Source organism: Nannobrachium achirus, assembly GCF_963921795.1.
Source record: "Nannobrachium achirus genome assembly, chromosome: 15".
In the NCBI taxonomy this organism is placed as follows: Eukaryota; Metazoa; Chordata; class Actinopteri; order Myctophiformes; family Myctophidae; genus Nannobrachium; species Nannobrachium achirus.
In genome coordinates, this window is record NC_137822.1 from 58,024,278 (window position 1) to 58,047,354 (window position 23,077).

A 23,077-nucleotide genomic window follows, 5' to 3' on the forward strand; every position below is an offset into this window, starting at 1 on the left:
GTGAGTGTCACTAGTGTGTGTTTCAACTTTCAACTCGGACAAGATAGAGGGAAGGACGAGGACCGTTTAGGTCCGTGAACTGAGCAAATATAGAACTTCCGGTGTCAGAGCTGGCAAATATAAGACTTCCGGTTTGAAGCATTCGCCTTCAAAATAAAATGCTTGTAATGAATTCCATTGAAAAACGTTGAATTTGCAAATGATATGCTCATTAAAAATATAAATTAGGCATTAGAACAAAGCCATATAACAAAAAATATGTTTATGTGTAAAAAAAAAAGTTTTAATAACAAAACATATATCTAAATAGATAAGTGCTGTTCACTGTAGTGCATAGCCTTTACAAATTGGACACTGGACAGTAGACGGCTATTTGCGTCGGCACTTTGAACACACACACGCGTTCGGGGAGACTTCCTCTACCACATCACACTCTCCGCTAAGCCAGAGAGGTGTAATTTTTTTTTTGATGGCCTTCCAGTGCGGCTAGACATAGAAAAAGTACAAATTTCAGACTCTAGTGGGCGCTGGAGAGGAGACGGCTCTTCGTGTCGGCACTTTTGACACACACACGTGTTCACAGAGACCTCCTCTACCACACCACACTCTCCGCTAAGCGGGAGAGGCGGAGATAGAGGAGGAGATAGATTTTTACTGTTTTTCATATAATTCAAAATTTTGGGGGATCTAAAGGTCAAAAGTCAGAGCGTAAAAGTTGTTCGGCATGAGGAGACGCATACGTGTATACAGGTTTCATGGCTGGACCTCAAACACAGCATGAGCTATAACTGTTCAAAGTTCGCACTTTCGAAGGCTTCCTACAGCGCCACCATTCGGCCGATTGCTGTAAAAAAGTAATAGCACACTTCGCCACTGTAAGCTGAACACATTGATGTTTTTATTTTCATTTTCTCACTAATTATGTAGGAGTAGAAAGGAACCGAGGTTCCCGTCTACTGACTGACTGACTGATAGATAAATAATGACAATATCTAAAGTGTGCTCGCCTTACAGGCGAGCCCACAAATATCTAAAGTGTGCTCGCCTTACAGGCGAGCCCACAATAATGACAATATCTAAAGTGTGCTCGAGCCCACAATTATGTGGTGGCAGCAAAGATTTGGCAGTGAAAGACAAGGGTAAACATAATGTTAATTATCTACTCATTGCTAAAGCCATGCATGCAGTAAAACAACTACACACAGAATTCAATGTTAGCTTCTGGAAAGAGGTTGCAAGAAAACTTGAGTTGCCCATTACAAAAAGAAATAGAGAGATGAATTCTGTTAAAAAACTCCGTTCCATTTGGCTAGAGAATAGAGGTGATGTGAGAGGCCTTTTTAATCTATTAGATGAGGGAGACATACAGGAGGGAGACATACAGGATATGGATGACACTAGTGAATGTCCAATTGTTGATGATACCTTGACAACAGATAGCGCTGACAAGGTAAACTGGTGCAGAGATGCTACAAGTTTACACATCTGCTACACCCATCAAAACACGTCTGGCCAAAAGAAAGGCAAAGATCCTTTAGGTGATGAGTGGCTGAGGCCAAGTAAAAGAGCTCTCTTCTGCATTTGTCAAACACCAAATGACCCCAAAAAAGCTATGATTGCATGTGATCTCTGTGGAGGCTGGTATCATATGCATTGTCTGGGAGTTTCACCGAGTCGAAGATTTGATACTCTCAATTATGCATGTTTATCTGCCACTTGCAAGCATGAGGCACTGACACAGGGGATTTTATATCCAGAAAGTAACAGCGAGTGTGTTCATACATCATGATAAAATGGGCTGTACAATTAGCTTGTGGGATCATCCTCCACTTCACCCAAGTTCACATTAGCTACATTTGATTTAACTCTGTTCAAGTGTACCGTACTGATTCAATATGAAGTGTCAATATTCACGAGCAAAGCCGTGCACACGCTGGCTCTTAGATAGATCACACACAACACATTTCCCACATTCATACACATTTGAAATTTTCCAAGGTTGTTTTGAACTGAAGTTACAGTCAAAGTGGAATTTATGTTCACTTCAAACCTATCTGCCATGTGCAACTTCAAAGCCTAAAGCCAAACAAAAATGTAGGCTTGCAAATTTTGCAATGCCGCCTCTCCCGCTTAGCGGAGAGTGTGGTGTGGTAGAGGAGGTCTCTGTGAACGCGTGCGTGTGTCAAAAGTGCCGACACGAAAAGCCGTCTCCTCTCCAGCGCCCACTAGAGTCGGAAATCGGTGCCATTTGAGGACTTTTTTTGGCACCTGGCCCCACTGGACGGCCATCAAATTTTGCAATGCCGCCTCTCCCGCTTAGCGGAGAGTGTGGTGTGATAGAGGAGGTCTCTGTGAACGCGTGTGTGTGTCAAAAGTGCCGACACGAAGAGCCGTCTCCTCTCCAGTGTCCAATTTGTAAAGGCTATGCACTCCATTGAAGAGCAATTATCTAGTTGTAGACCTATATGGGTGGGTGACGTGACGTAGCGTTTTCGCTGTCCTCGGTGTCAAACATGTATAAATAAAAAATATATTTGTCAAAAACCTTCTGAATATTGTGCAGGACATTAAGCTTTATGTGAACTTACTCAAGATTAAAACATTTCATTCCTCATTTCTTCAGCATCTTCAACCAAACATGGTAAATGTCATCTGGTGTGACTGTCCCGACCTTGTTTCTCAAAGTGGGAACTTGAATAAAACTAAGAAAAAGAATTGCTAAAATTCATTTAAAAATGAATTTAGGCAAAAAAAAATGTCTATTTGTGAGCCTATATCTTTTCAAAGTCCAAGCATAATGTTTTCAGTCATTTCTGATCAAAAAGATTTTGTCCCCCAAACCAAAATCATCTGGTGTGACACTAGTTTGGAAAAATTAAACAGGCAATAATTTGGACACCTACTGGGCTAGAGAGGTCCTTCTTCTGTAAGGCTATTCAGCACTCCCAGCACAACTGCAAGACAGGTGTCTGAGGTGAGTTATGATTTTAACATTTTCATGAAATGCCATCTTGTTGAAACTTTGACAAGTGTGGCACTTCTGGATGTCATCTGGTGTGACACCTTTTTCATTAATAAAGCAAAAGTTATTTGAAACTTTGGTCATAATTACATGTAAATCTAGGTTGTTTTGTTATAGCTAGCATGTTGTTAGCATGCTAATGTGTACCTGGTAGCCTCAAGGTAGTCCTAAATGCAGAAAACGTCATCTGGTGTGACACTTCGTCATCTGGTGTGACATATCTGCTTGTCACGCCAGATGACTTGATTGTCACACCAGATGATATATACTGTATTTTCCTACAGACATAACAATAAATAACAAGTCCCATGTTTCTTTTGTCCATTTAAAACATTTTAACATGTTTAAAACAACGTTTTGAACATTTTTACATAATTTAATTTAGCTTCATTCGGTGATACAGCAAATTCATCAGACAGAGCAGAAACCCCTTCACAGAAACCTAAACCTTATATTGTGGTAACACTTTATAATAACTATCCGTTATAAGCAGTTAATATAAGACACTTGACAACAGAAAATGGGTGGTACAGAAAATGTGATTTTATTATTTCCAAAATACAATACCAAATGTGACTGGCTGATGTACAATACAGTCTAAATGTCTATACCCTCACCAAATGTGACTGGCTGATGTACAATGCAGTCTAAATGTCTATTCTAATCTAATCTAATACTTTTGTACTTTCACTCACTGGACTGGACAATGAGGTAAGGTAGGACCCGAGACAAACATAGCGAAAATAGCTGATCTACAAGCTCTCAACGCATTGTGCTGCGAGAGCTTGTAGATCAGCTATTTTCGGAGTTGCACAACCCAGCACTCTTTAGCTAGTGGAGATGTGGTGTAACGACATGATTCGTAAATAAATTTGTTCAACTCAAAATGCTGTGTTCAAGTTCAGGAGACTTCGGAAAAAAGTAATACACCTGAATTAATGCTGAGTTGTTTCCAATAATCCCACTACATAATCAGAATCGCCCCAAAAAAATGCGTGTGTGTGTTTCCATCTGTAACTCCACGTTCAGCAGTTGTTCAATTGTCTAAAAAACATAATACAAAAATCAATAACGCATGTACCTTGCCCAACATCAACTTTATCACCTTCAGATGTGTCTCTACTTCTCATAATCCCAAAATGTTTACAATTTTTCCCCACATTTTGGCCTGTAGGCGGCATATTGCGCAATCCATAGTTGGGAGCGAAGTGTCATTATCATCACCAGGTCTCAGGTTACAAGAGGGAAGGGGGGGGGGGCAGATGCACGCACACACACACACACACACACAAGAGAGAGAGAGAGAGAGAGAGAGAGAGAGAGAGAGAGAGAGAGAGGGGGGGGGGGGATCTAGAACAAGAATCAAAAACATAGATCTAGAACACAGAATTCATAGTTCTAGAACACATAGAATTCATAGATATAGAACACAGAATATGTACAGTACAGTACAGCAAGGTAGAGTACAGCAAGGTACAGTAGAGTACAGCAAGGTACAGTAGAGTACAGCAAAGTACAGTACAGTAAGGTAAAGTACAGTAGATTACAGTAGAGTACAGTACAGTAAGGTACGGTAAGGTACAGTAGAGGATGGATGGATGTGGATGGATGTGGATGGATGGATGTGGATGGATGGATGTGGATGGATGGATGGATGGATGGATGTGGATGGATGGATGGATGGATGGATGGATGGATGTGGATGGATGCATGGATGGATGGATGGATGGATGGATGTGGATGGATGGATGGATGGATGTGGATGGATGTGGATGGATGGATGGATGGATGGATGGATGGATGGATGTGGATGGATGGATGGATTGATGCATGTGGATGGATGGATGGATGGATGGATGGATGGATGGATGGATGTGGATGGATGGATGTGGATGGATGGATGGATGGATGTGGATGGATGGATGGATGTGGATGGATGGATGCATGGATGGATGGATGGATGGATGGATGGATGGATGGATGTGGATGGATGGATGGATGGATGTGGATGGATGGATGGATGGATGGATGGATGGATGTGGATGGATGGATGCATGGATGGATGGATGGATGGATGTGGATGGATGGATGGATGTGGATGGATGGATGGATGGATGGATGGATGTGGATGGATGGATGGATTGCCATTTACACTATTTTGCATTTTGGAAAAAACAGCATATTTAATGTTGAGCTATCCTACATTTGTATTGCTTAGCTGCCCACTGGACTGTATCCATCTCTGGGTACAGGGGACTTTCACATAGGAAAGGGGCCAGGCCCCCGCAGGGGGCTTTTTTCTAGTTGGTGTTAATAAAATGTTGCCTTGGCTCCCAGTGTGGCTATGCACCTTATTGTCTCTTTAAGATCCTTCTGCCGTGGGCCGGCAGAAGACTTAGGTGTGCGTAGCATTCCTGTGCACATCCTCATCATCCATCTACTACTACAATTCTTTGTTATCCTATGTTAAGGCCCAACAATACTATCCTGTTCAGAAATATTAAGGCCATGTTATTTAATGTTAAAGCAATTTTACTGTTGCTGTTTTTCCTGGGTAATTGTTTAATCAATCAGTAAAGTTCAGTACTCACTAATAGGTAGGTTAAAACACAGTTTGCTTTGACACATGAAGATATGGTCATCTGGTGTGACACTAAGTCATCTGGTGTGACATTCCAAATAGTGAGAAATCATACCTTTATTAATGATGAAACCGAAAAAATGTGTATGGTTTACATAGAAAATAGTATCAGGAAGAGTCACAAATATTTGTGTAATTTTAAAGAAGGTTTTTGTCAGAATAAAATTAAAATATGTTGAAAGATCGACAACATGGGCCTCACACAGAGTGTTGATTATGAAAAAAATATACAGATTAAATTAATTTTCACAAAACTATAGTGGATCACAGGTTAGTTATGATAAAGGACTTTGATAAAGTGAGTAACTTAAGAAAGGTGTACTCCATTTTCATTTTATGAACAATTATTGTCATGTCACACCAGATGACGGTTTTAGGCACAAGTAGGCCTACAACAAACTGCTCAATAAAGTCTGATTCCAATAAAATATCTAAAAACAAAATGTGTTTCCATAAAGTTGAGAGTGAGTAGAACAAAAGTAAATAATTTTTATGCCTGCTATTTAAAGTTTTTTTAAAAACATGTTTTTTGGGGCGTCACGTCACTGACCCACATATATTTTTTGTCATTAAAACGTTATTTTTACACAGAAACATAATTTTCGTTGTATAGCTTCAATTAAATGCTTAATCTATATTTTTAATGTGTATATCATATACAAATTAATCGTTTTTCAATGGCGTTCGGGGTACTCTTATTCTGAAGAGATCGACACCGGAAGTCTTGTATTTGCTGACACTAAATTTGTTCACGGAACATAGCCGGACCGTTTCTATCCTTCTCTCTCGTCCGGATTGAAACACCGAAAAGAAAACAGCAGGGTAACGAACATGACAATACAGTAAAGGTCTGTGTTATAAGTTTGCTGTGCACAAACCTTTGTGTAACTTGTGTCGGAGAGTAAAGAGTGACAGGCTGTCTCGTTGTGAAAACGGGAGAAATTCACGAAAGTTTAAAGACAGTTTGTTTGTGCGGGCTAATGCTAAGCTATGGAACCTATAATTATATAGTTTCCCCTTAAAGAGTCATGAAATACAAATTCACTTTTTCTATAAATATATGTTATATCACTGAGTCACTTGTGATAGGGACCAATATGATATGGTTCAGTTTGCCCATAGGCTTGTTGATTCAGAGCTTTCTGCTGTCTCTGTAGCGATTTCTGTGTTCTTCCAGACAGTTTTCAGGGTAGAAAATATTTGGCGCCACTCATTAAATATTAGCTCACTCTGTTTGATTTCTGACGTGACGTAGGCATATCTAATTAATTTTAACGTTTGTTTTATATAGATGTGTATGAAGGGAGTCGTGGTTTCATTGTACTGACCACAGAGTGAACACCTGCAGTCCAGTGTTGCCAAAATAGGCGATTTGTAGCTAGATTTAGCTACTTTCCTGACCCCCCTAGAGACTTAATTAGTGAAAAGCTTCTAGAGACAAATCTAGCTACTTTTTCTGGTGATTTGGGGACAAATATTGTTTATAGGAGGCAGGAGCCAGAGATAAAACCCTATTTTTCCTTCCTTTTCCCTCTCTCGAATTATTATCCTAGAAACGGTGAAAAAAGAGGAACCTGGACACCAGCCAGAGCTGAGTAAGTTAATTGTTTCATCTCTCCTCCTTACCTTTTTTCCAAAGGTGTTTATAAGGATTTTCAAACTTTTGTTTTACTCCGGGCACCCCTGTAAATAGGCTAACGTTTTCATCCAGAGTTAGGGCTGAAGTAGCCGCAAATTGCAACACTAGATTTTTTTATACTCGGATGAATCTAGGGTTGCAATACCACCCATAGGGATTCAATGCATGAAAACAGTTTTTTGCTAACTGATTGTATTAAACGACTTCAAACTCACCAATATTGTGGCTCTATGGAAAGCTTGGAATTTACTCTTGCTAACTGCAAAGTGTTTGTTTCTGAAAATTCCACCGTGGAATTGTTATGATTTTATTTTCTGTCAAGAAGTTCAGTTCGGGTGATTATTTTTTCTAAGTGCTGGAGTTTGGAAGCGCTCCTGGGAAGTCACTCAGCAGTCCTGTGTACCAGCTGGTTCTGTCACATAGCCTAATGCAGGAGGCAGCGGGACGTGGTGTTATAGAAGACTAGCGCTTCCTAAATTCAAGACTTAGAAAAAAAACATGGCTGCTCGGATTTTATTAACAGAAAATAAATCATAACAATTCTTCGGTGGATTTTTCAGAAACAAACACTTTGCAGTTAGCAAGAGTAAATTCCAAGCTTTCCATAGAGCCACAATATTGGTGAGTTTGAAGTCGTTTAATACAATCAGTTAGCAAAAAAACTGTTTTCATGCATTGAATCCCTATGGGTGGTATTGCAACCCTAGATTCATCCGAGTATAAAAAAATCTAGTGTTGCAATTTGCGGCTAGGGCTGAAGTATTCTGCACATGTTTAATTTAATTTTCTAGCTCACATCCTTACATGACGCAAATATGCACATCATTCTTTTCACAACACCAGAGGCAGCTCCACAAATTATGTTCAGCCCCGGCTGCTTTCCATTGTAAATATCTCCTATTTCTCTATTATTTCTTTTTCCCCTTGTTGATTTTTTATGCCTGCTTTTTCCCCCCTCTTGTTACGGATATCTATCTGTCTAGGATCTCCTTTTAGTTGACCTTGTACCAGTGATTTGTCATGAAACTGTACTTTTTCTATGCAAACTTCTAATAAATTCTGGAAATCAATCAATCCACCTGAGATACGGTAGGCTATGTCACAGAGACATTTATGTTTCCATCAGAACTGACTGAAAATATCTTTGTTTAACCACTTGAACCCCTGCATCCCTATTCTGTGGAGAAGGTCCACCAAAAAATAGCTGATCTACAAGCTCACAACGCGTCTCAAGGTGACACGTTGTGAGCTTTGTAGATCTGCATTTTTTTTTTGGGTGAAGAGAGTTTGCTGTAGATAGAAAAATAACTCATCAAGTGCAGTGCAAATCAGGTCTGTTTTACAGCATAGTGAAGTGATAGTGATGAATTCCAAATGTTATCAAATTATTCTGCTGCACCCCTGGACTGGCATCTCTGCACCCTCTTTGGGAAATCCTGGTTTATACATTACAGCTGCTATACTGTGCTATAAACATGCTTTGTTCCTGTAGCAATGTGTTTAGGAAGCAATACCTGAGACAAGAGGGCATGAAGGCAATTACTATAGGGAGCTATTTAATACTTACTACTGATCTGATGCCCAAATGGCCTTTCCTCTGGCGCCATCTTTTGCCCAAACTCTCCACTTGCACACAGGGTGTCTCAAAAATGGAATGGGCAGATTCAGATCATTATGAAACTTGATCAGGGCTTTAATGCTTCCTGGAAGATTAACCCTAACCTGTTCCAATGACCTACCATCTAGCACCACCATCAGATAAAAAATAATGACGTTTCACACAAGGTTGGGGCTGCTCGATTATGGCATAAATGATCCAAACTACTTGGTTTATATGATTATTTACTCCTTGAAACCAAAAGTGTTGACAAACTGATGCATTGGTTTTAGCTTTTTTCTTCAGAACTAAATATCTCACAGCTGAGATATTTTAGTTTTTTAGGATTTTAGTAAGTGGAAGTGCCAGGTAAAAAAAGGCTGGCTACAGTATGAGATCGATTACGATATTTTATCCACACTTGTTAGTTTTAGGATATTTTTTGGATCACAGCCTGGTGTTTGAACTTGGGCATTAACGACTTGTTCTTTTTGGAAGTCGACTCGACTCAGTAAAAAGTTGAGTTGAAGTCGACTTTATCGTTTGATGACGTTATCACATCACACACGACCCCCCAATTATTTTGGGGGGTCCCCAGATGAATAACTTAATGTCAAACATTGTTTTCTCACTCAACTGTAAACCAACCAACATAAAGTTTAAGTGTATAGACTAGGGTATCTTATCTTCACATTTCAAAAGTGCCAATTTAAGGACTTTTTAATACCTCTAAAATGGCAAATTAAACATTGTCCAAATTGTCAAATATATAGAGGCAGAAATTGTGAAAATAGCCGATCTACATGCAACGCCTCACATTGTGAGGCGCTGTGAGCATGTAGCTCTGCTATTTTCACAATAGAAAGTTTTTTTCTTTTTTTCAACTTAGACTTTCTCTGGTGGGAGTCGACTTGTGTAATGAAGTCGACTTGTCGACTTTTTCGTTAATGCTCTAGTTTGAACTGCTCTTAATTGCAATATAATGCTTACCGTATTTTCCGGACTATAAGGCGCACTTAAAAGCCTTTAATTTTCTCAAAAAACTACAGTGCGCCTTATAGTCCAGTGCGCCTTATATATGGATCATTCATTGACATTGACATTCCCTTTAGCACAGCTCCATCTTTTGGATGCATAACGCAACGGTAGCGTCTATTATGTGCGCCTTATAGTCAGGTGCGCCTTATATATGAAAACAGTTTGAAAATAGACCATTCATTGACAGTGCGCCTTATAGTCAGGTGCGCCTTATAGTCCAGAAAATACTGTACTTGCAATGTTTCCTCTGTTTTACATAATTTCTAAAACTAATGACACGCCAAACAACCAACTTCCGTAATCCAGAAGTTGGTCTTTTACGAAGTCTATACAGCCTTATTGCGACCGTAGGTCGCAGTTACTTCTATACTATCCAAACCTCCACCGGCTGTCAGTCCGTCAGTCCGTCTGTCCCTCCGTCACGTCACTCGTCACACGTCACACTTTCCCCCTACTCATATCTCGGCCACCGTTGGCCCGATCCATGCCAACATTTCCACACAAACTCCTTGCCTGCCAAACTACAACCTCCAAGGACCCCCGGAGTTCCAGGGACCCCCAGGTCCCTGGGGGACCCCCAGGTGTAAAAAAATTACCAAATGTGCAACAATGACCAAATGACCACCCCAACTGGGCTGCTCACGGGGAATTCCCGGGGACCACCGACTCCTGGTGCTCCAGAACGGATGCAAAGTGGTGGCGCCCCCAGTGGAGGACCCCCCACACTGCAGCGCACATAAAATGCCGTAACTCGGGCTAGGAGCGACCGGGAGAGCCGGGGCCAGGACCTATTCGTCCGCCTCGGCGGTGCGGAGACCCCACCCCTCATTTCTCACATGGCCCTCTTCTAGCGCCACCATGAGGCCAATTCTTGCAAAACACATTTTTGGACACTGCTCCTACAATTTCTGCCCTAAAATCACGCAAATCGGTACACAGTATGTCTACACTCATGTCATCAACTTGGATCTGTCCCATATAGCGCCACCTTCAGGCCGATTTTTTAAAACGCATTTTTGGACACTGCTCCTACAATTTTTGCCCTAAAATCACGCAAATCGCTACACAGTATGTACACTCATCTCATCAACATGGATCTGTCCCATATAGCGCCACCTTCAGGCCGATTTTTTTTAATATATTTTTGGACACTGCTCCTACAGATTCTGCCCTAAAATCACGCAAATCGGTACACAGTATGTCTACACACATCTCATCAACATGGATCTGTCCCATTTAGCGCCACCTTCAGGCCGATTTTTTTAAACACATCTTTGGACACTGCTCCTACAGATTTTGCCCTAAAATCACGCAAATCGCACAGTATCTCTACAGTCATGTAATCAAAACGCATCTGTCCCATCTACACATTTTTGGCCTGTGGAGATAAGCGACCAACGGTCGCTTATCTCCCGATTAGGGAGTCTTACTGGTAGTAATATACACTTGGTAGAAGGGTAGGGGGGTATATTTTGGTGGGGTGGGATAGACATATAAGAAAGTATGGCTGCAGAAACATTAAAAGCAGATGGGCTACTTTCACCTCATTCACTTTAGTTTAGATCATTATTTGCTTATTCTTAACACCGCTTGTGTGAAGTTATTAAAAGTCCAAATTCAATTCCTTCTGTTCATTTCAGACCAGAGTCCAGACTGCAGGTGAAGATGAACTCTCCAGACTCAGCCAGGGACATTTCTATTAAACAGGAAGACCCTGAAGACCACCAACACTTCAGTAAGTTTAACCACTTGAACCCTAGCATCCCTATGCAGGGGGGAACATTGTGTCACAAGCTCACAACGTGTCAAAAATTGTTTTAATACTGTTTTATAATTTCATGATTGAAATTGAATTCTTGCTGTGTTGACATTATATGTATTTAGTTAAAAAATCATCCTAAAACGTTAAAGCCCAATTTTAAAAACACCCGTAATAACCTTTAACTAGTAACTTTACTTGTTTAGTCATTCTAAAGGTGCGTTCCCACAGAAAATGAAATAGTAGACGCGACTTGGCGTGGCGTTGCATCAAGTGGTACAATTGAGGCGAAGGAAGCGTTTTGTCGCTTCGGTACTATTCACGCCAACTGAAAAATGGCAACTGAGGCAATGTTCGCTTCTAGGGAGTCTTACTGGTATTAAAACTTTATTAGAATACTTTACAGTTTTCATGCATTGCATGTGTAGTAATTGACAGGTGATTACGCAAATGAAGACGTTTTTTGCCATCACAAAACCCAGCGACTAATATGACACGATTCAAGCTCTAGAAAGATATTTTACATTTCGGTGGCAGTGCACCTTAAGTAGACGATGCCTCATTTTGTGCACGGATTACGGAACATGGAGGATGGAAAATGGTATTTAAACTCAGGAATCCAGAGTTGACTGTCATGTTGTTTTTATGCTCCTAGATATCCTGATTGTGCCTCCACACATTAAAGAAGAACAGGAGGAGCTACTGCAAGGACCAGAGGAGCCTGATGGGTCAATGTTGACACTAGCAGTGAAAAGTGAAGGCGATGTTGAAGACATCTCTTCACACTGTGCTGAAGTTGAAGTAAAACTTGAATCTGACACTGAATTCACTGATGACAGTGATCATTGTGAGGAGACCTGTGGAGGTTAGTCACTGTTAAACACATGACCTACTTGTGTGGGGAAAATTGGCCTTAAAGGGGAGAACCACCCATTTTCTAAAGATTTGTTTTTTGGGCTTTTATGCCTTTATTTGATAGGACAGTAGACTGACAGCAAATGGGGGGAAAGATGGGGAGTGACATCCGGCAAAGGTCATCTATTTTCTAATTTCGGCTAGATCAGATCTCAGTTGGTAGGCGGTCACCTAGTCCGCCTAATGCTGCGTACGCACCTGTTTGAGTTATGTGGAAATGGCTTGCAAAGTACCCTGTGATGATGTCATCACGCTATACTTTGCGAGCCAAACCCCAAAATCAATCCTGCAGTTCTAGTCAACACAGAAGGGAGGGGGGGGGGGGGGGGGGGGTCAACATTGAAAATGGGTGGTTCTCCCCTTTGAGAGAGAGAGAGAGAGAGAGAAAAATATCAACAGGGAAACTGTATGGCTCCTCAATAAGGGACTTCTTTGATGATGGAATCTTTTAAATCTCTATCTGTACACATCATTTTAACTTCCCCTCCCTCTCTGTCTCTCTCTCTCTCTCAGGAGTGACGTCCCAGCCTTCTCAGACCAAGGTCTTCTCCTGTTCTGAGAGTCCATACACCCTCACATCTCAGATCCTCCTCCATAAACACAACGACCTCCACGGCCAAATGCAGAGGAATGGACACATCAACCCAGCAGCCTGTGAGAAAACCACCAGCTCAACAACCAGACAGAAACAAGGAGACACTAATGGACTGAGATCCTCTGGTCATCATCGACATAAGCAACCTGAAGAACTCAAGGCTTACATAGACTGCCTGAACTGTGACAAGAGATTCCGTTGGCCATCTGACCTGAAGTTACACCAACGTGTCCACACTGGAGAAAAACCTTTCAAGTGTAAACATTGTAACAAGAGTTTCAGTGAGTCTCGTTCCCTGAAGACACACCAGTTTGTCCACACTGGAGAAAAACCTTTTCAATGTAAACATTGCAACAAGAGTTTCATTTCACCATATGAACTGAAGAAACATCAGCTTGTCCACATTGCAGAAAAACATTTCCACTGTGAACATTGCAACAAGAATTTCAGAACGTTAGGTAACCTGAAGACACACCAGCGTACCCACACTGGAGAAAAACCATTCAAGTGTAAACATTGTGACAAGAGTTTCACTCAGTCAATTCACATGAAGGCACACCAGCTTGTCCACACTGGAGAAAAACCTTTCCACTGTGAACATTGCAACAAGAATTTCAGAACGTTAGGTAACCTGAAGACACACCAGCGTACCCACACTGGAGAAAAACCTTTCAAGTGTAAACATTGTGACAAAAGTTTCACTTGCTCAAATAACCTGGAGAGACACCAACTTGTCCACACTGGAGAAAAACCTTTCAAGTGTAAACATTGTGACAAGAGTTTCAGTCAGTCACGTTCCCTGAAGACACACCAGTTTGTCCACACTGGAGAAACACCTTTCCAGTGTAAACATTGTGACAAGAGTTTCAGTAAACCATCTGACCTGAAGGCACACCAGCATGTCCACACTGGAGAAAAACCTTTCAAGTGTAAACATTGTGACAAGAGTTTCATTTCATCAGATGAACTGAAGAAACATCAGCTTGTCCACATTGCAGAAAAACCTTTCCACTGTCAACATTGCAACAAGAATTTCAGAACGTTAGGTAACCTGAAGACACACCAGCGTATCCACACTGGAGAAAAACCTTTCCACTGTCAACATTGCAACAAGAATTTCAGAACGTTAGGTAACCTGATGGCACACAAGTGGTGTATCCACACTGGAGAAAAAACATTCAAGTGTAAACATTGTGACAAGAGTTTCAGTCAGTCACGTTCCCTGAAGACACACCAGCGTGTCCACACTAGTGCTTCATCATTGTGGAGTAAGTAGTAGTAGGATATAAAGGAAACAGTAGTTATCAAAATAAAGTAATGTAAATACATGTTAAGAAAAAGATCCAGGACAGTATTTTGAAATGAATCCTAACAGAGTCCAAATGACCTGATTCTTCATCAGGCCAAAATGGTGGCAACAAGATGGGCTATTTTGCCTTTGCATGTTTTCAAATATTATTGTTATTCTTTACACCGTCGGGTCTTCAGTTATTAAAGCCCTTATTCAATTACTTCATTTCAGACCAGTGTGTGGAGTCCAGAATGCAGGTGAAGATGAACTCTCCAGACTCAGCCAGGGACATTTCTATTAAACAGGAGGAACCTGAAGACCACCAGCATCTCAGTAAGTTCCATGTGCTCACTCTTTCTCATTTTTAGTTCTGTTGTAGGGCTCAAGGGCTGACACTATATCTTATCTATAGGATAATCATGATAATATCTATATCCATCATTACAATATCTCAGAAAATTAATCTTTTAGGGCACTCTGGTGGCACAGTGGTATAGTACCTGCAGCCCCGGAGGTAGTGGATTCGAATCGACCGTGGTGCATCCGGCTTTCCTCGAACATGGGCCAATTGTGTTCGTATGGATGCTCAGTTCATATGAACACAATTGGCAAATGTTCGGAAGCCGGGTGAGGAGAGTGATGATAGATTCATTAAAAACACCCATTATTTTTTCTGGTGACTCGTACTACCCTCCTAATACATGAGCAGGTCGTGTTCTTTCGATAACATTTTTCATTTATTTTTGAGCGGTGGTCACACCGTCTCCTATACGTGCAGGGGTAGACATTAAGGGAAATTTACTACTGGCCCTGGATTTTGATGATCACTGGCCCTGACACGCGTGTGCGCGCAAAACTTGCGTCCTCCTTCATCCTCGATACTAGCATCTTTTCTTTTTTTTTATGAATGGAGTACATAGGACATAGGAGTGAACTGTACTGTCCTGTCCCTTTCGCCATTCAAAATATCATTCCCCATAAAAACAACTCATTTGATTCAATAACATGTAGGCCTACTCTTAACACCAGCTGTAGCCTGTTTAACTGGTGAGGGCCCCAGCTCAGATTGACAGCTGTCTGTCTGCCTTCCCAGGATCTCCTAATTTGGGGTTAATTAGCATAGGATCAAGGCTATCAAAGCTGTATTTTATAGATGATATAAACATGTAAATAAAATACATCTATGATATTCTTGGTCCAAGGCTAATGGTTTATTCTGGCATAATTGCATCATATTTATAAACTGTGTATACATTCGTGCTCCAGCTAGTCAGTTATACAGAAGATAGAAGCATAGGACAGCAATTATAGAAATATTAGACCTTAACTGTGGAATGTTCAATCATGTTCTAATCATGTATGCAACATTTAGGAAAATAATTGCCAAATTTGACATCGAAGTGCCCACTACATGCTAGCTAAGCTGTCGGTCCCTAATCCATCCATCTCTGACACTGAGACACTCCATTCTCAGCTTCTCATTTGATATACATATTCTCAATAGGCTACAGTACACGTTGATTCTAAATATCTACAACAAACAAATTTGCCGAATGCGTTCCGCACGCACGCATGCACGCACGCACACACGCACGCACGCACGCACACACACACACACAGGACCGCCCCCCCTCTCTCTCGTTCACTAGACACACACACAGCGACAGCCGACAGGGTCTTCTCTCCTTCTCTCAGTATAGTAATGGACCTTTCCCCAACTTCAAGAACATAACTTGTCTATTGTACTTTCTGATTCTGACACGGGGTGACATTGGATACTGAACGGCAGGGCAACAGCGCTCCGCTCCGTTGTCAACAATCTCTGGAAGCTAACGCTGTTAGCAGCATCAACAGCTACAGTAGGATTTATGGCTCTTTGAAGTGAGCCGGATCTCTGGGATCCGTTCCTTTTAAAGAGCCGTTCAAAAGACTGGCTCATTCTAGTTACTATAGTTACGTTCATTTCAAAGAGCCGTTCAAAAGACTCGATTCGTTCACGAACGTCCCATCTCTAAGTAGCAGGCTGGCTGCTCTGCTGTGTGTGACAGAAGGCAACTTTGCTCGTCTTTGATCGGGATCACGCAACGTTATATTTTAGCGGTAATTACGAGACAACCAGGAAAAATAATGGGCGTCTATCATCAGTCACGGTTAAAATGGAGCTTGAAGTTACAATGGGTGTGTATGGGGAGAGGCCCTGGAGGAGGAGGAGGGCCTGGTACCATTTACATCAAATATCTAAATATTGAATCAAGCAAATTAGAAACTGTTCAGGGTGTTCATAATAGCCAGATTAGACGATAAAATGACCAAAACATTTTTCAACGTGAAATATGCCTTTAACTCCAAAGAAATTTACACAAAAGGGTTTTCAATGGATTCTGGTAGTATTCGGCATGCTAAATAACATACTCTATAACACTCTATAACATAAGTCTACCAAAATCTACCTCCCAGAAAGCCATCATTTTCAAGATCACGTCCTGCGGGGATCTTAAAATGGCTATATCCTGATTCCTGAATGATTTTTTTTTTTTTGCAAATGACTTTTCAACTGATTCTGGTACTTCTGGACATGCTTAAGAACCACCCTGGGCAAGATATGACTTGCGGTTGTTTCTAGCGGAAGTGGCGGAAGTGCTGCGATTAACAGAAGTTACGTCATGCAGTGCATAGGCGCCAAGTCTGTGGGTGCCACGGGGTTTCAGCACCCCGCGGAGCGCTCCTATAGCCTATTTGCATCAATTGCATGTATGCAAACGGGCGGGGAGTAGCGCTCGATATGGCTTCAGCCCCCCGCGGCGTGTTAACACTGCCCAGCGAAACAAACACAAGCCTAGCTTTTAACTTGCTCTTAACCCTCTAAGGCCCACGGTTGTAATATTACAACGTTTGTATTTTATCCAAAAAAAGGTTTAAATCATTTTATTTTAGCTCCCCCTACCACCTAAACACCACCATTGGATTCTATTGTTTAGTATTACAATGCCATTGGCCACAATATTTGCATATAAATACCCCCCACAGGGGCTGACATTCACACCCGCCACACCCGCTGAAATTCCAGAGTTTTGACGAACAACATCTCACTTTTTCATGGAAGCTATACCTCACAAAAACATAAGTAAAATGCCTGTACTATTTTTTTTTGGTGATCATTAGAATGTCTAGAACATGTACATATGTTATTATTGTGAAAAATATCCCCCATATGTAAATTAGAGCATGATTTATGATTTTTGATTTATGGCTATAAAATCTTACAAAAACATTTTTTTTTTAAAAACATTACATTTTCCTCTTAACTCATTCTGTGCCAATCACGAGTATACACGTGATATATTAGCGCATCCCACAGAAAAAAAAAAATTTTGAAATTTTTTTTTTGAATTTTTTTTTTTGGACCCCATCAAAACTAGTGAACATGATTTCAATCGCGATTTTGCATGTTTAACCCCCATACAACCCCCATACAACTCAGGTAGCAGACCTCCAAGCTCACAACAGTGTAAAACATAATGGCTATTATCTCAAGAATGCCTGAACGGATTTCCAATCAGATTTTTTTGTTTGAAAGCTGTGAACAAACTGCACAAACCCACAACAATGCAATCCAGGATTGCATTGGATTTTTTAGAGCTCATTCTTCTCTGTTTTTTTCCCATGCATGAGGTGTGCAAGGTTTAATCATGGCTAAGTTGACGAAAATAAGGCTTTTAAAATGCTTGGTAGCCAATAGCTAACTTCAAGCTAACTTCATCCTCTTCCTGTACATGCACAAAGGAAAGTGTTTAGGCAAGTCATGGCTGCAGGGCTTCTGCATATACCAGCATATCTCTATGGGATTGTCTGTGGCACACTTGGCCCCCTCTAGTGGTGAAAGGGTGGCATTAAATGAGTTAATAGGACTCCTACAACGCCATCTGATTTTTTTCAATTTTTTATTTCAAGTATTTCTTAATGCGGGCCTTAGAGGGTTAATAGGTGTAACGTTGTTCGAATTGGTGTTTTTGTCTGTGTTTATTGCGAGCACAACCAACGGAGTGGGAGAAGTAGAACAGATTTTTTTTCTCAGCAGGGAATATGTTTGCAGGGACACCTCTTTGAATTTTCTCTGCTTCATATCTTGACCAGGCTTTTCTCTTCAGAGATGAGTAAGCTTGGCTACGCGAGGCTACTTAAGAACATACTAAAGTTCTAGGAAAATAAACCTTCCGGAAAGGCTTCATTTTCAAGATGGCAAGATGGCATTTTCCATGATGGCTGCTGGGACCTTAAAATGCCTATACACTGGGATTTAATATGGGGGAAAAAACAGCAATTGTGCACTCTGTGATAGGTTTTGATAGGCATGGTGTTAGGTCTGGGGCCAGGCATAAGGTTTAAAAAAAAAAAAAAACATTCTAAATTGGGCTCACCCCCCAGGGGTCTGAAGATAATTTGCAATGGATTATCTTACTATTGGGTATATTAACCCTTTGCCCTGTCCGAAATAGAATGGTTGTTGGTAGATTAGCCGTGAAATTTCTATTATTATATGTGTCCCAGCACCCCCAGCAGTCATTGCAATTTTTTTCATTTTCATTTTTTCATTTCATTTGAAAGCTGGGGATCATAGCTACAAAATGATATATTGGTTGTGGAGATTGACCCAACAGTTTTGAAGATATGGCTTATAGAATGATGCCATGCTGAAATAGGACTTTTGAGATATTCAAGTTTTAAATACATTTCTAACCTGCAATGACCTGACTCCGCCACATGGGGAGCAATCTTCAATTCAATCTTCAATTCAAAGAAGCTTTATTGGCATGAGAACACAAACGTTTACACAGTGGTGGAAAAAGTACCAACATTTTATAATTAAGTAAAAGTATCAATTCTGCAATGTAGAATCACTCTGTTACAAGTAAAAGTCCAGAATTAAAAATGTACTTGAGTAAAAGTACAAAAGTATTGGTATCCAAATGTACTTAAAGTACCAAAAGTAAAAGTACAAAATGTTTGAAAATAGCAGATCTACAAGCTCACAACGCGTCGCACCGCAATGCGTTGTGAGCTTGTAGATCGGCTATTTTCAAATAGCCTTGGTATAACATAGGGCTAAAGTGGTTTATGTATGTTTTAAAATGTAGTTATTGCTCTCTAAAAAGATAATGCCACAACAGCATCTCAAGCATTATTGGGCTAAATGTAAAGACGCTACGCTGCGCCAACCGTGAATTCAACACAATCTGCTGTTACGCAGTTTAACCAATTTGCTACATACGTCTACACAAACGGTCAGATTACAAAGATAAATTGCTTAGTGAAGGCTCACAGATGTCACCATAGGGTACGCTCCAGCAGAATGTCCCGTATGAGGAGCATTTTAATCCGATCGGTCGTCGTTTCCTTAAAAAGGTATTAATGTATCTAAGTGCAGTACACCTCGCAACCGATGGGGTCGCATGGCTGAAAAACAACAGAAAATGGCATCTGATCGGATTAAAATGCAGTTTATTAAACAATACGAAAGATACGGGTAATTCTGCTTGAGCGTACCATACTGTGACATCTGTGAGACTTCAGTAAGCACGTTATCTTTGAAATATGAAGGTTTTTGTAGACGTACGTAGCAAATAGGATTAACTGCTCAACACGAGGGTGAAGCATAGGGGTTGAAGTGAATGTATTACGTGCGCAACAGGGCTAACTGTGCTAAATGTAGCATAATCAGTGTTTGTGTAACTTCAGTCAGAAGAATTATCTGACCTGATAATAAAACACAATCTACAGGCTTAACCGCCTCGCGTTGTGAGCTTGTAGAAGAGAGCAACAATAGAGTTGGGTCACGTTTTATTTGTTTATAGCCTGCAGCTAGCGCTGCAGCTAGCGCTAGCTAACGCTAGCTAGCGTTAGCCGTTAGCCACTCATAGCCAGTCAACCAGAATGAACGAGTGAACGATTGCATTCCATCCATGTTTTCTTGGCTGTCAATTTATTGTCCAAAAAAACAAACGCCCTGAACGTTAGAATTAGATAGTTTAGGACGACACTGATCTATTCAATGCTAAGCTAACTCAGTGACAAAGGAAGCTTCCGCACCGGAGCATACGTCACAGACGTCTCCAGGCCGCTCCAGGATCATTTCACCAGCGTAGAAGAAGAAACAGCGGAAGTCAAGAACGGCGGAAGAATAATAAATAATAATACACAAAATCATACATTACGTGGTTAATAATTGTTCATTTGGAACACACGTGGCATTAAATTAATGGGATAAATACTGTGCGTTGCATCGCTAAGTAATGGAGTCCCGATATTACCGCATTTGGCTACAAACGGCTAACAAAGGCTGGCTAGTTAGCATTTTAGCTAATATAAACTGGGAGGACTAACAGAATTATGTACCGATCTCTCACATTAATTAAAAAAAGTCTTATTTACATGCAGAGTTAAGCTCTGGCGTTTAAGTGAAATGTAGCCTAGATATTATGAGATGCTGTTGTGGCATTATCTTTTTAGAGAGCAAAAAAAAACAAAAAACATTTTGGCTACAGGGAATAATGACAGTCCCCGAGATGACTGGCTGCTGGGGGTGCTGGGACACATATTATCATCTGAACCGCATTCATTTTACCAGACATCCAGCGCTATATCACGTGGTCTTCATCCCCCATTACCATTCCGCGATCGCTGTTGTTGTACTCACCCCAGTTCCCAGTGAAATTCTCAATCTGCATTGGCTTAGAGTGGGAGATTCGGCTAACGCATCATGTTCCCGTGCGTTTCGCGTGCGCGATCCGTTCACGTAAATGTCCCCTCAAATAATCCATGTGTGACTCAAGAGCAGAACTGAAAATTTTCGCTAGCATAGCCCCAAGCATGGCTGCGGTAGAAGCAGTACTAGTGTACAGACAGCAAACGGATGGCTGGAAGGTGCCTTGGAGAAGGAAAGGAGCTGACGTCACCTCTGCTTCATGTCAGGGCAGCTATGAGCTATCGATGCACGAGTGGTGACTAGGGAAGGTTAGACGATCGCCGATTTTCGGATGAAAATCATTTATTTCGGTAAATACGGGAAAGTACGGGAAAAGACGATTGGCTGCCCCTCCCCCCCTAGGAAGTCCGATATAGTACGGTTTTAATATTAAGGGGCTCCCCGTGGCTTACAAAGTGTTAAATAACATACTAAAAGCTAAGGAAAAACAAACTACTGGAAAGACAATTTATTTGCTTTTTAAGCTCCTGTGGACTAACCTGACTTTCGCCAGATAGTTGCAGCAGTGCGTAACGCTCTGCCTTACATCTGGGATCTCTCGGCCAGACTCTATGTAAGGGGCGGGCCATTTTTTGAATTTCTGTAGCAGGTGATTGGATGTGGCCGTTTCTATCACAGTCTGGGAGTGCCAACTCCAACCACTCATATTGGCCTGTCTGCATGACGTTGCACCCAGAATCCGCCTCCTGGGTTTCCACGTGGGCTGCAATCAGACTCTATTGGCTCAGAGCCGCTCAGAGCCCGCCCATAGCTGCCGCTGATTGGTCCGGCCCGGGACTTTACAAGTGTTATGAACTCTGGCGGACCGAGCCCAGATGGTAAAGCAATGCAACGCAATGCTGCCACCATCTGGCGAAAGTCAGGTAACCTGTGGACACCATCGTGAAAATCATGCCTTTCCAGTAGTTTGTTTTTCCTAAGCTTTTTAGCATACCCAATTTTAACATAATTCATTGAAAAATCTCTTCCATCAATTATTTGGGGTTTCAACCATACAGACCTATTTAATATTGGATTAATTGCAATCAGACCACTATGTCTGTTTGTCCACACTGGGGAAAAAACATTCCACAGTAAACATTGTGACAAGAGTTAGCGTGACACTAGTCACGCCATCAAATTAAGCCTTTACGGAAGGTTTATTTTCCAAAACATTTAGTTTATTCTTAAGCATGCATAGTTGGGTCATTTCCGATAATTCCGTGACCGTGGAGAGCAAAGGTCCGTTTCTCAGTGGATTTGTCACTTATGAAGGTAAAATAACAAATTGAGCTCCCATGCCCATTCCACTCTGGCCTGCCCACAGGTAAAAACTGATCTGGAAAAGCCCTGTTGACTATCATGTTCTTTTTCTGCTCCTAGACATCCTGCACATGGTTGTGTGTAAAGAGGAGGTTTCTCCTGAACAGGAGAGGAGCCCCAGTCTGCTCCTGGAGGAACCAGAGCCCCAACAGATTAAAGAGGAACAGGAGGAACCAGAGCCTCCACACATTAAAGAGGAACAGGAGGAACCAGAGCCCCAACAGATTAAAGAGGAACAGGAGGAACCAGACTTTCTTACTTACTTACTTACGCCTATCGCCCAACCTTGGGCATATAGCTAAGCAGATTAATGGGTCATTTCATCAGAATCGTTCACTTTGTGATACAAGCGTGAAACTTGGTACATCCCTCTCTTTTCAAAAATAGCGCTGGCCACGCAAAATTCCAATATGGCGGCCCCCGAAATCCAAGATGTCTGTCCAAAAATCTTGTTTTTCCTTTATAACTCGAGTTGCATTAATTTTAAGACCCATATATGTATTGAAGTTGAATAT

At 41.3% G+C, this 23,077-nt stretch overlaps 1 protein-coding gene across 1 annotated transcript in view; it reads left to right on the plus strand.

The window, feature by feature from the left end:
* LOC308299984 (uncharacterized protein) overlaps nucleotides 1–14,876 on the plus strand; it is a gene marked incomplete at its 3' end in the record, with an annotated part of 33,917 nt that extends 19,041 nt beyond the window's left edge. Inside the window, exons 7-8 of the mRNA XM_080743751.1 lie at nucleotides 13,125–13,265; nucleotides 14,866–14,876. Coding sequence (XP_080599877.1) covers nucleotides 13,125–13,265; nucleotides 14,866–14,876 — 152 coding nt within the window. The remainder of the gene's footprint in view (nucleotides 1–13,124; nucleotides 13,266–14,865) is intronic.
* Nucleotides 14,877–23,077: the final 8,201 nt, after the last annotated feature.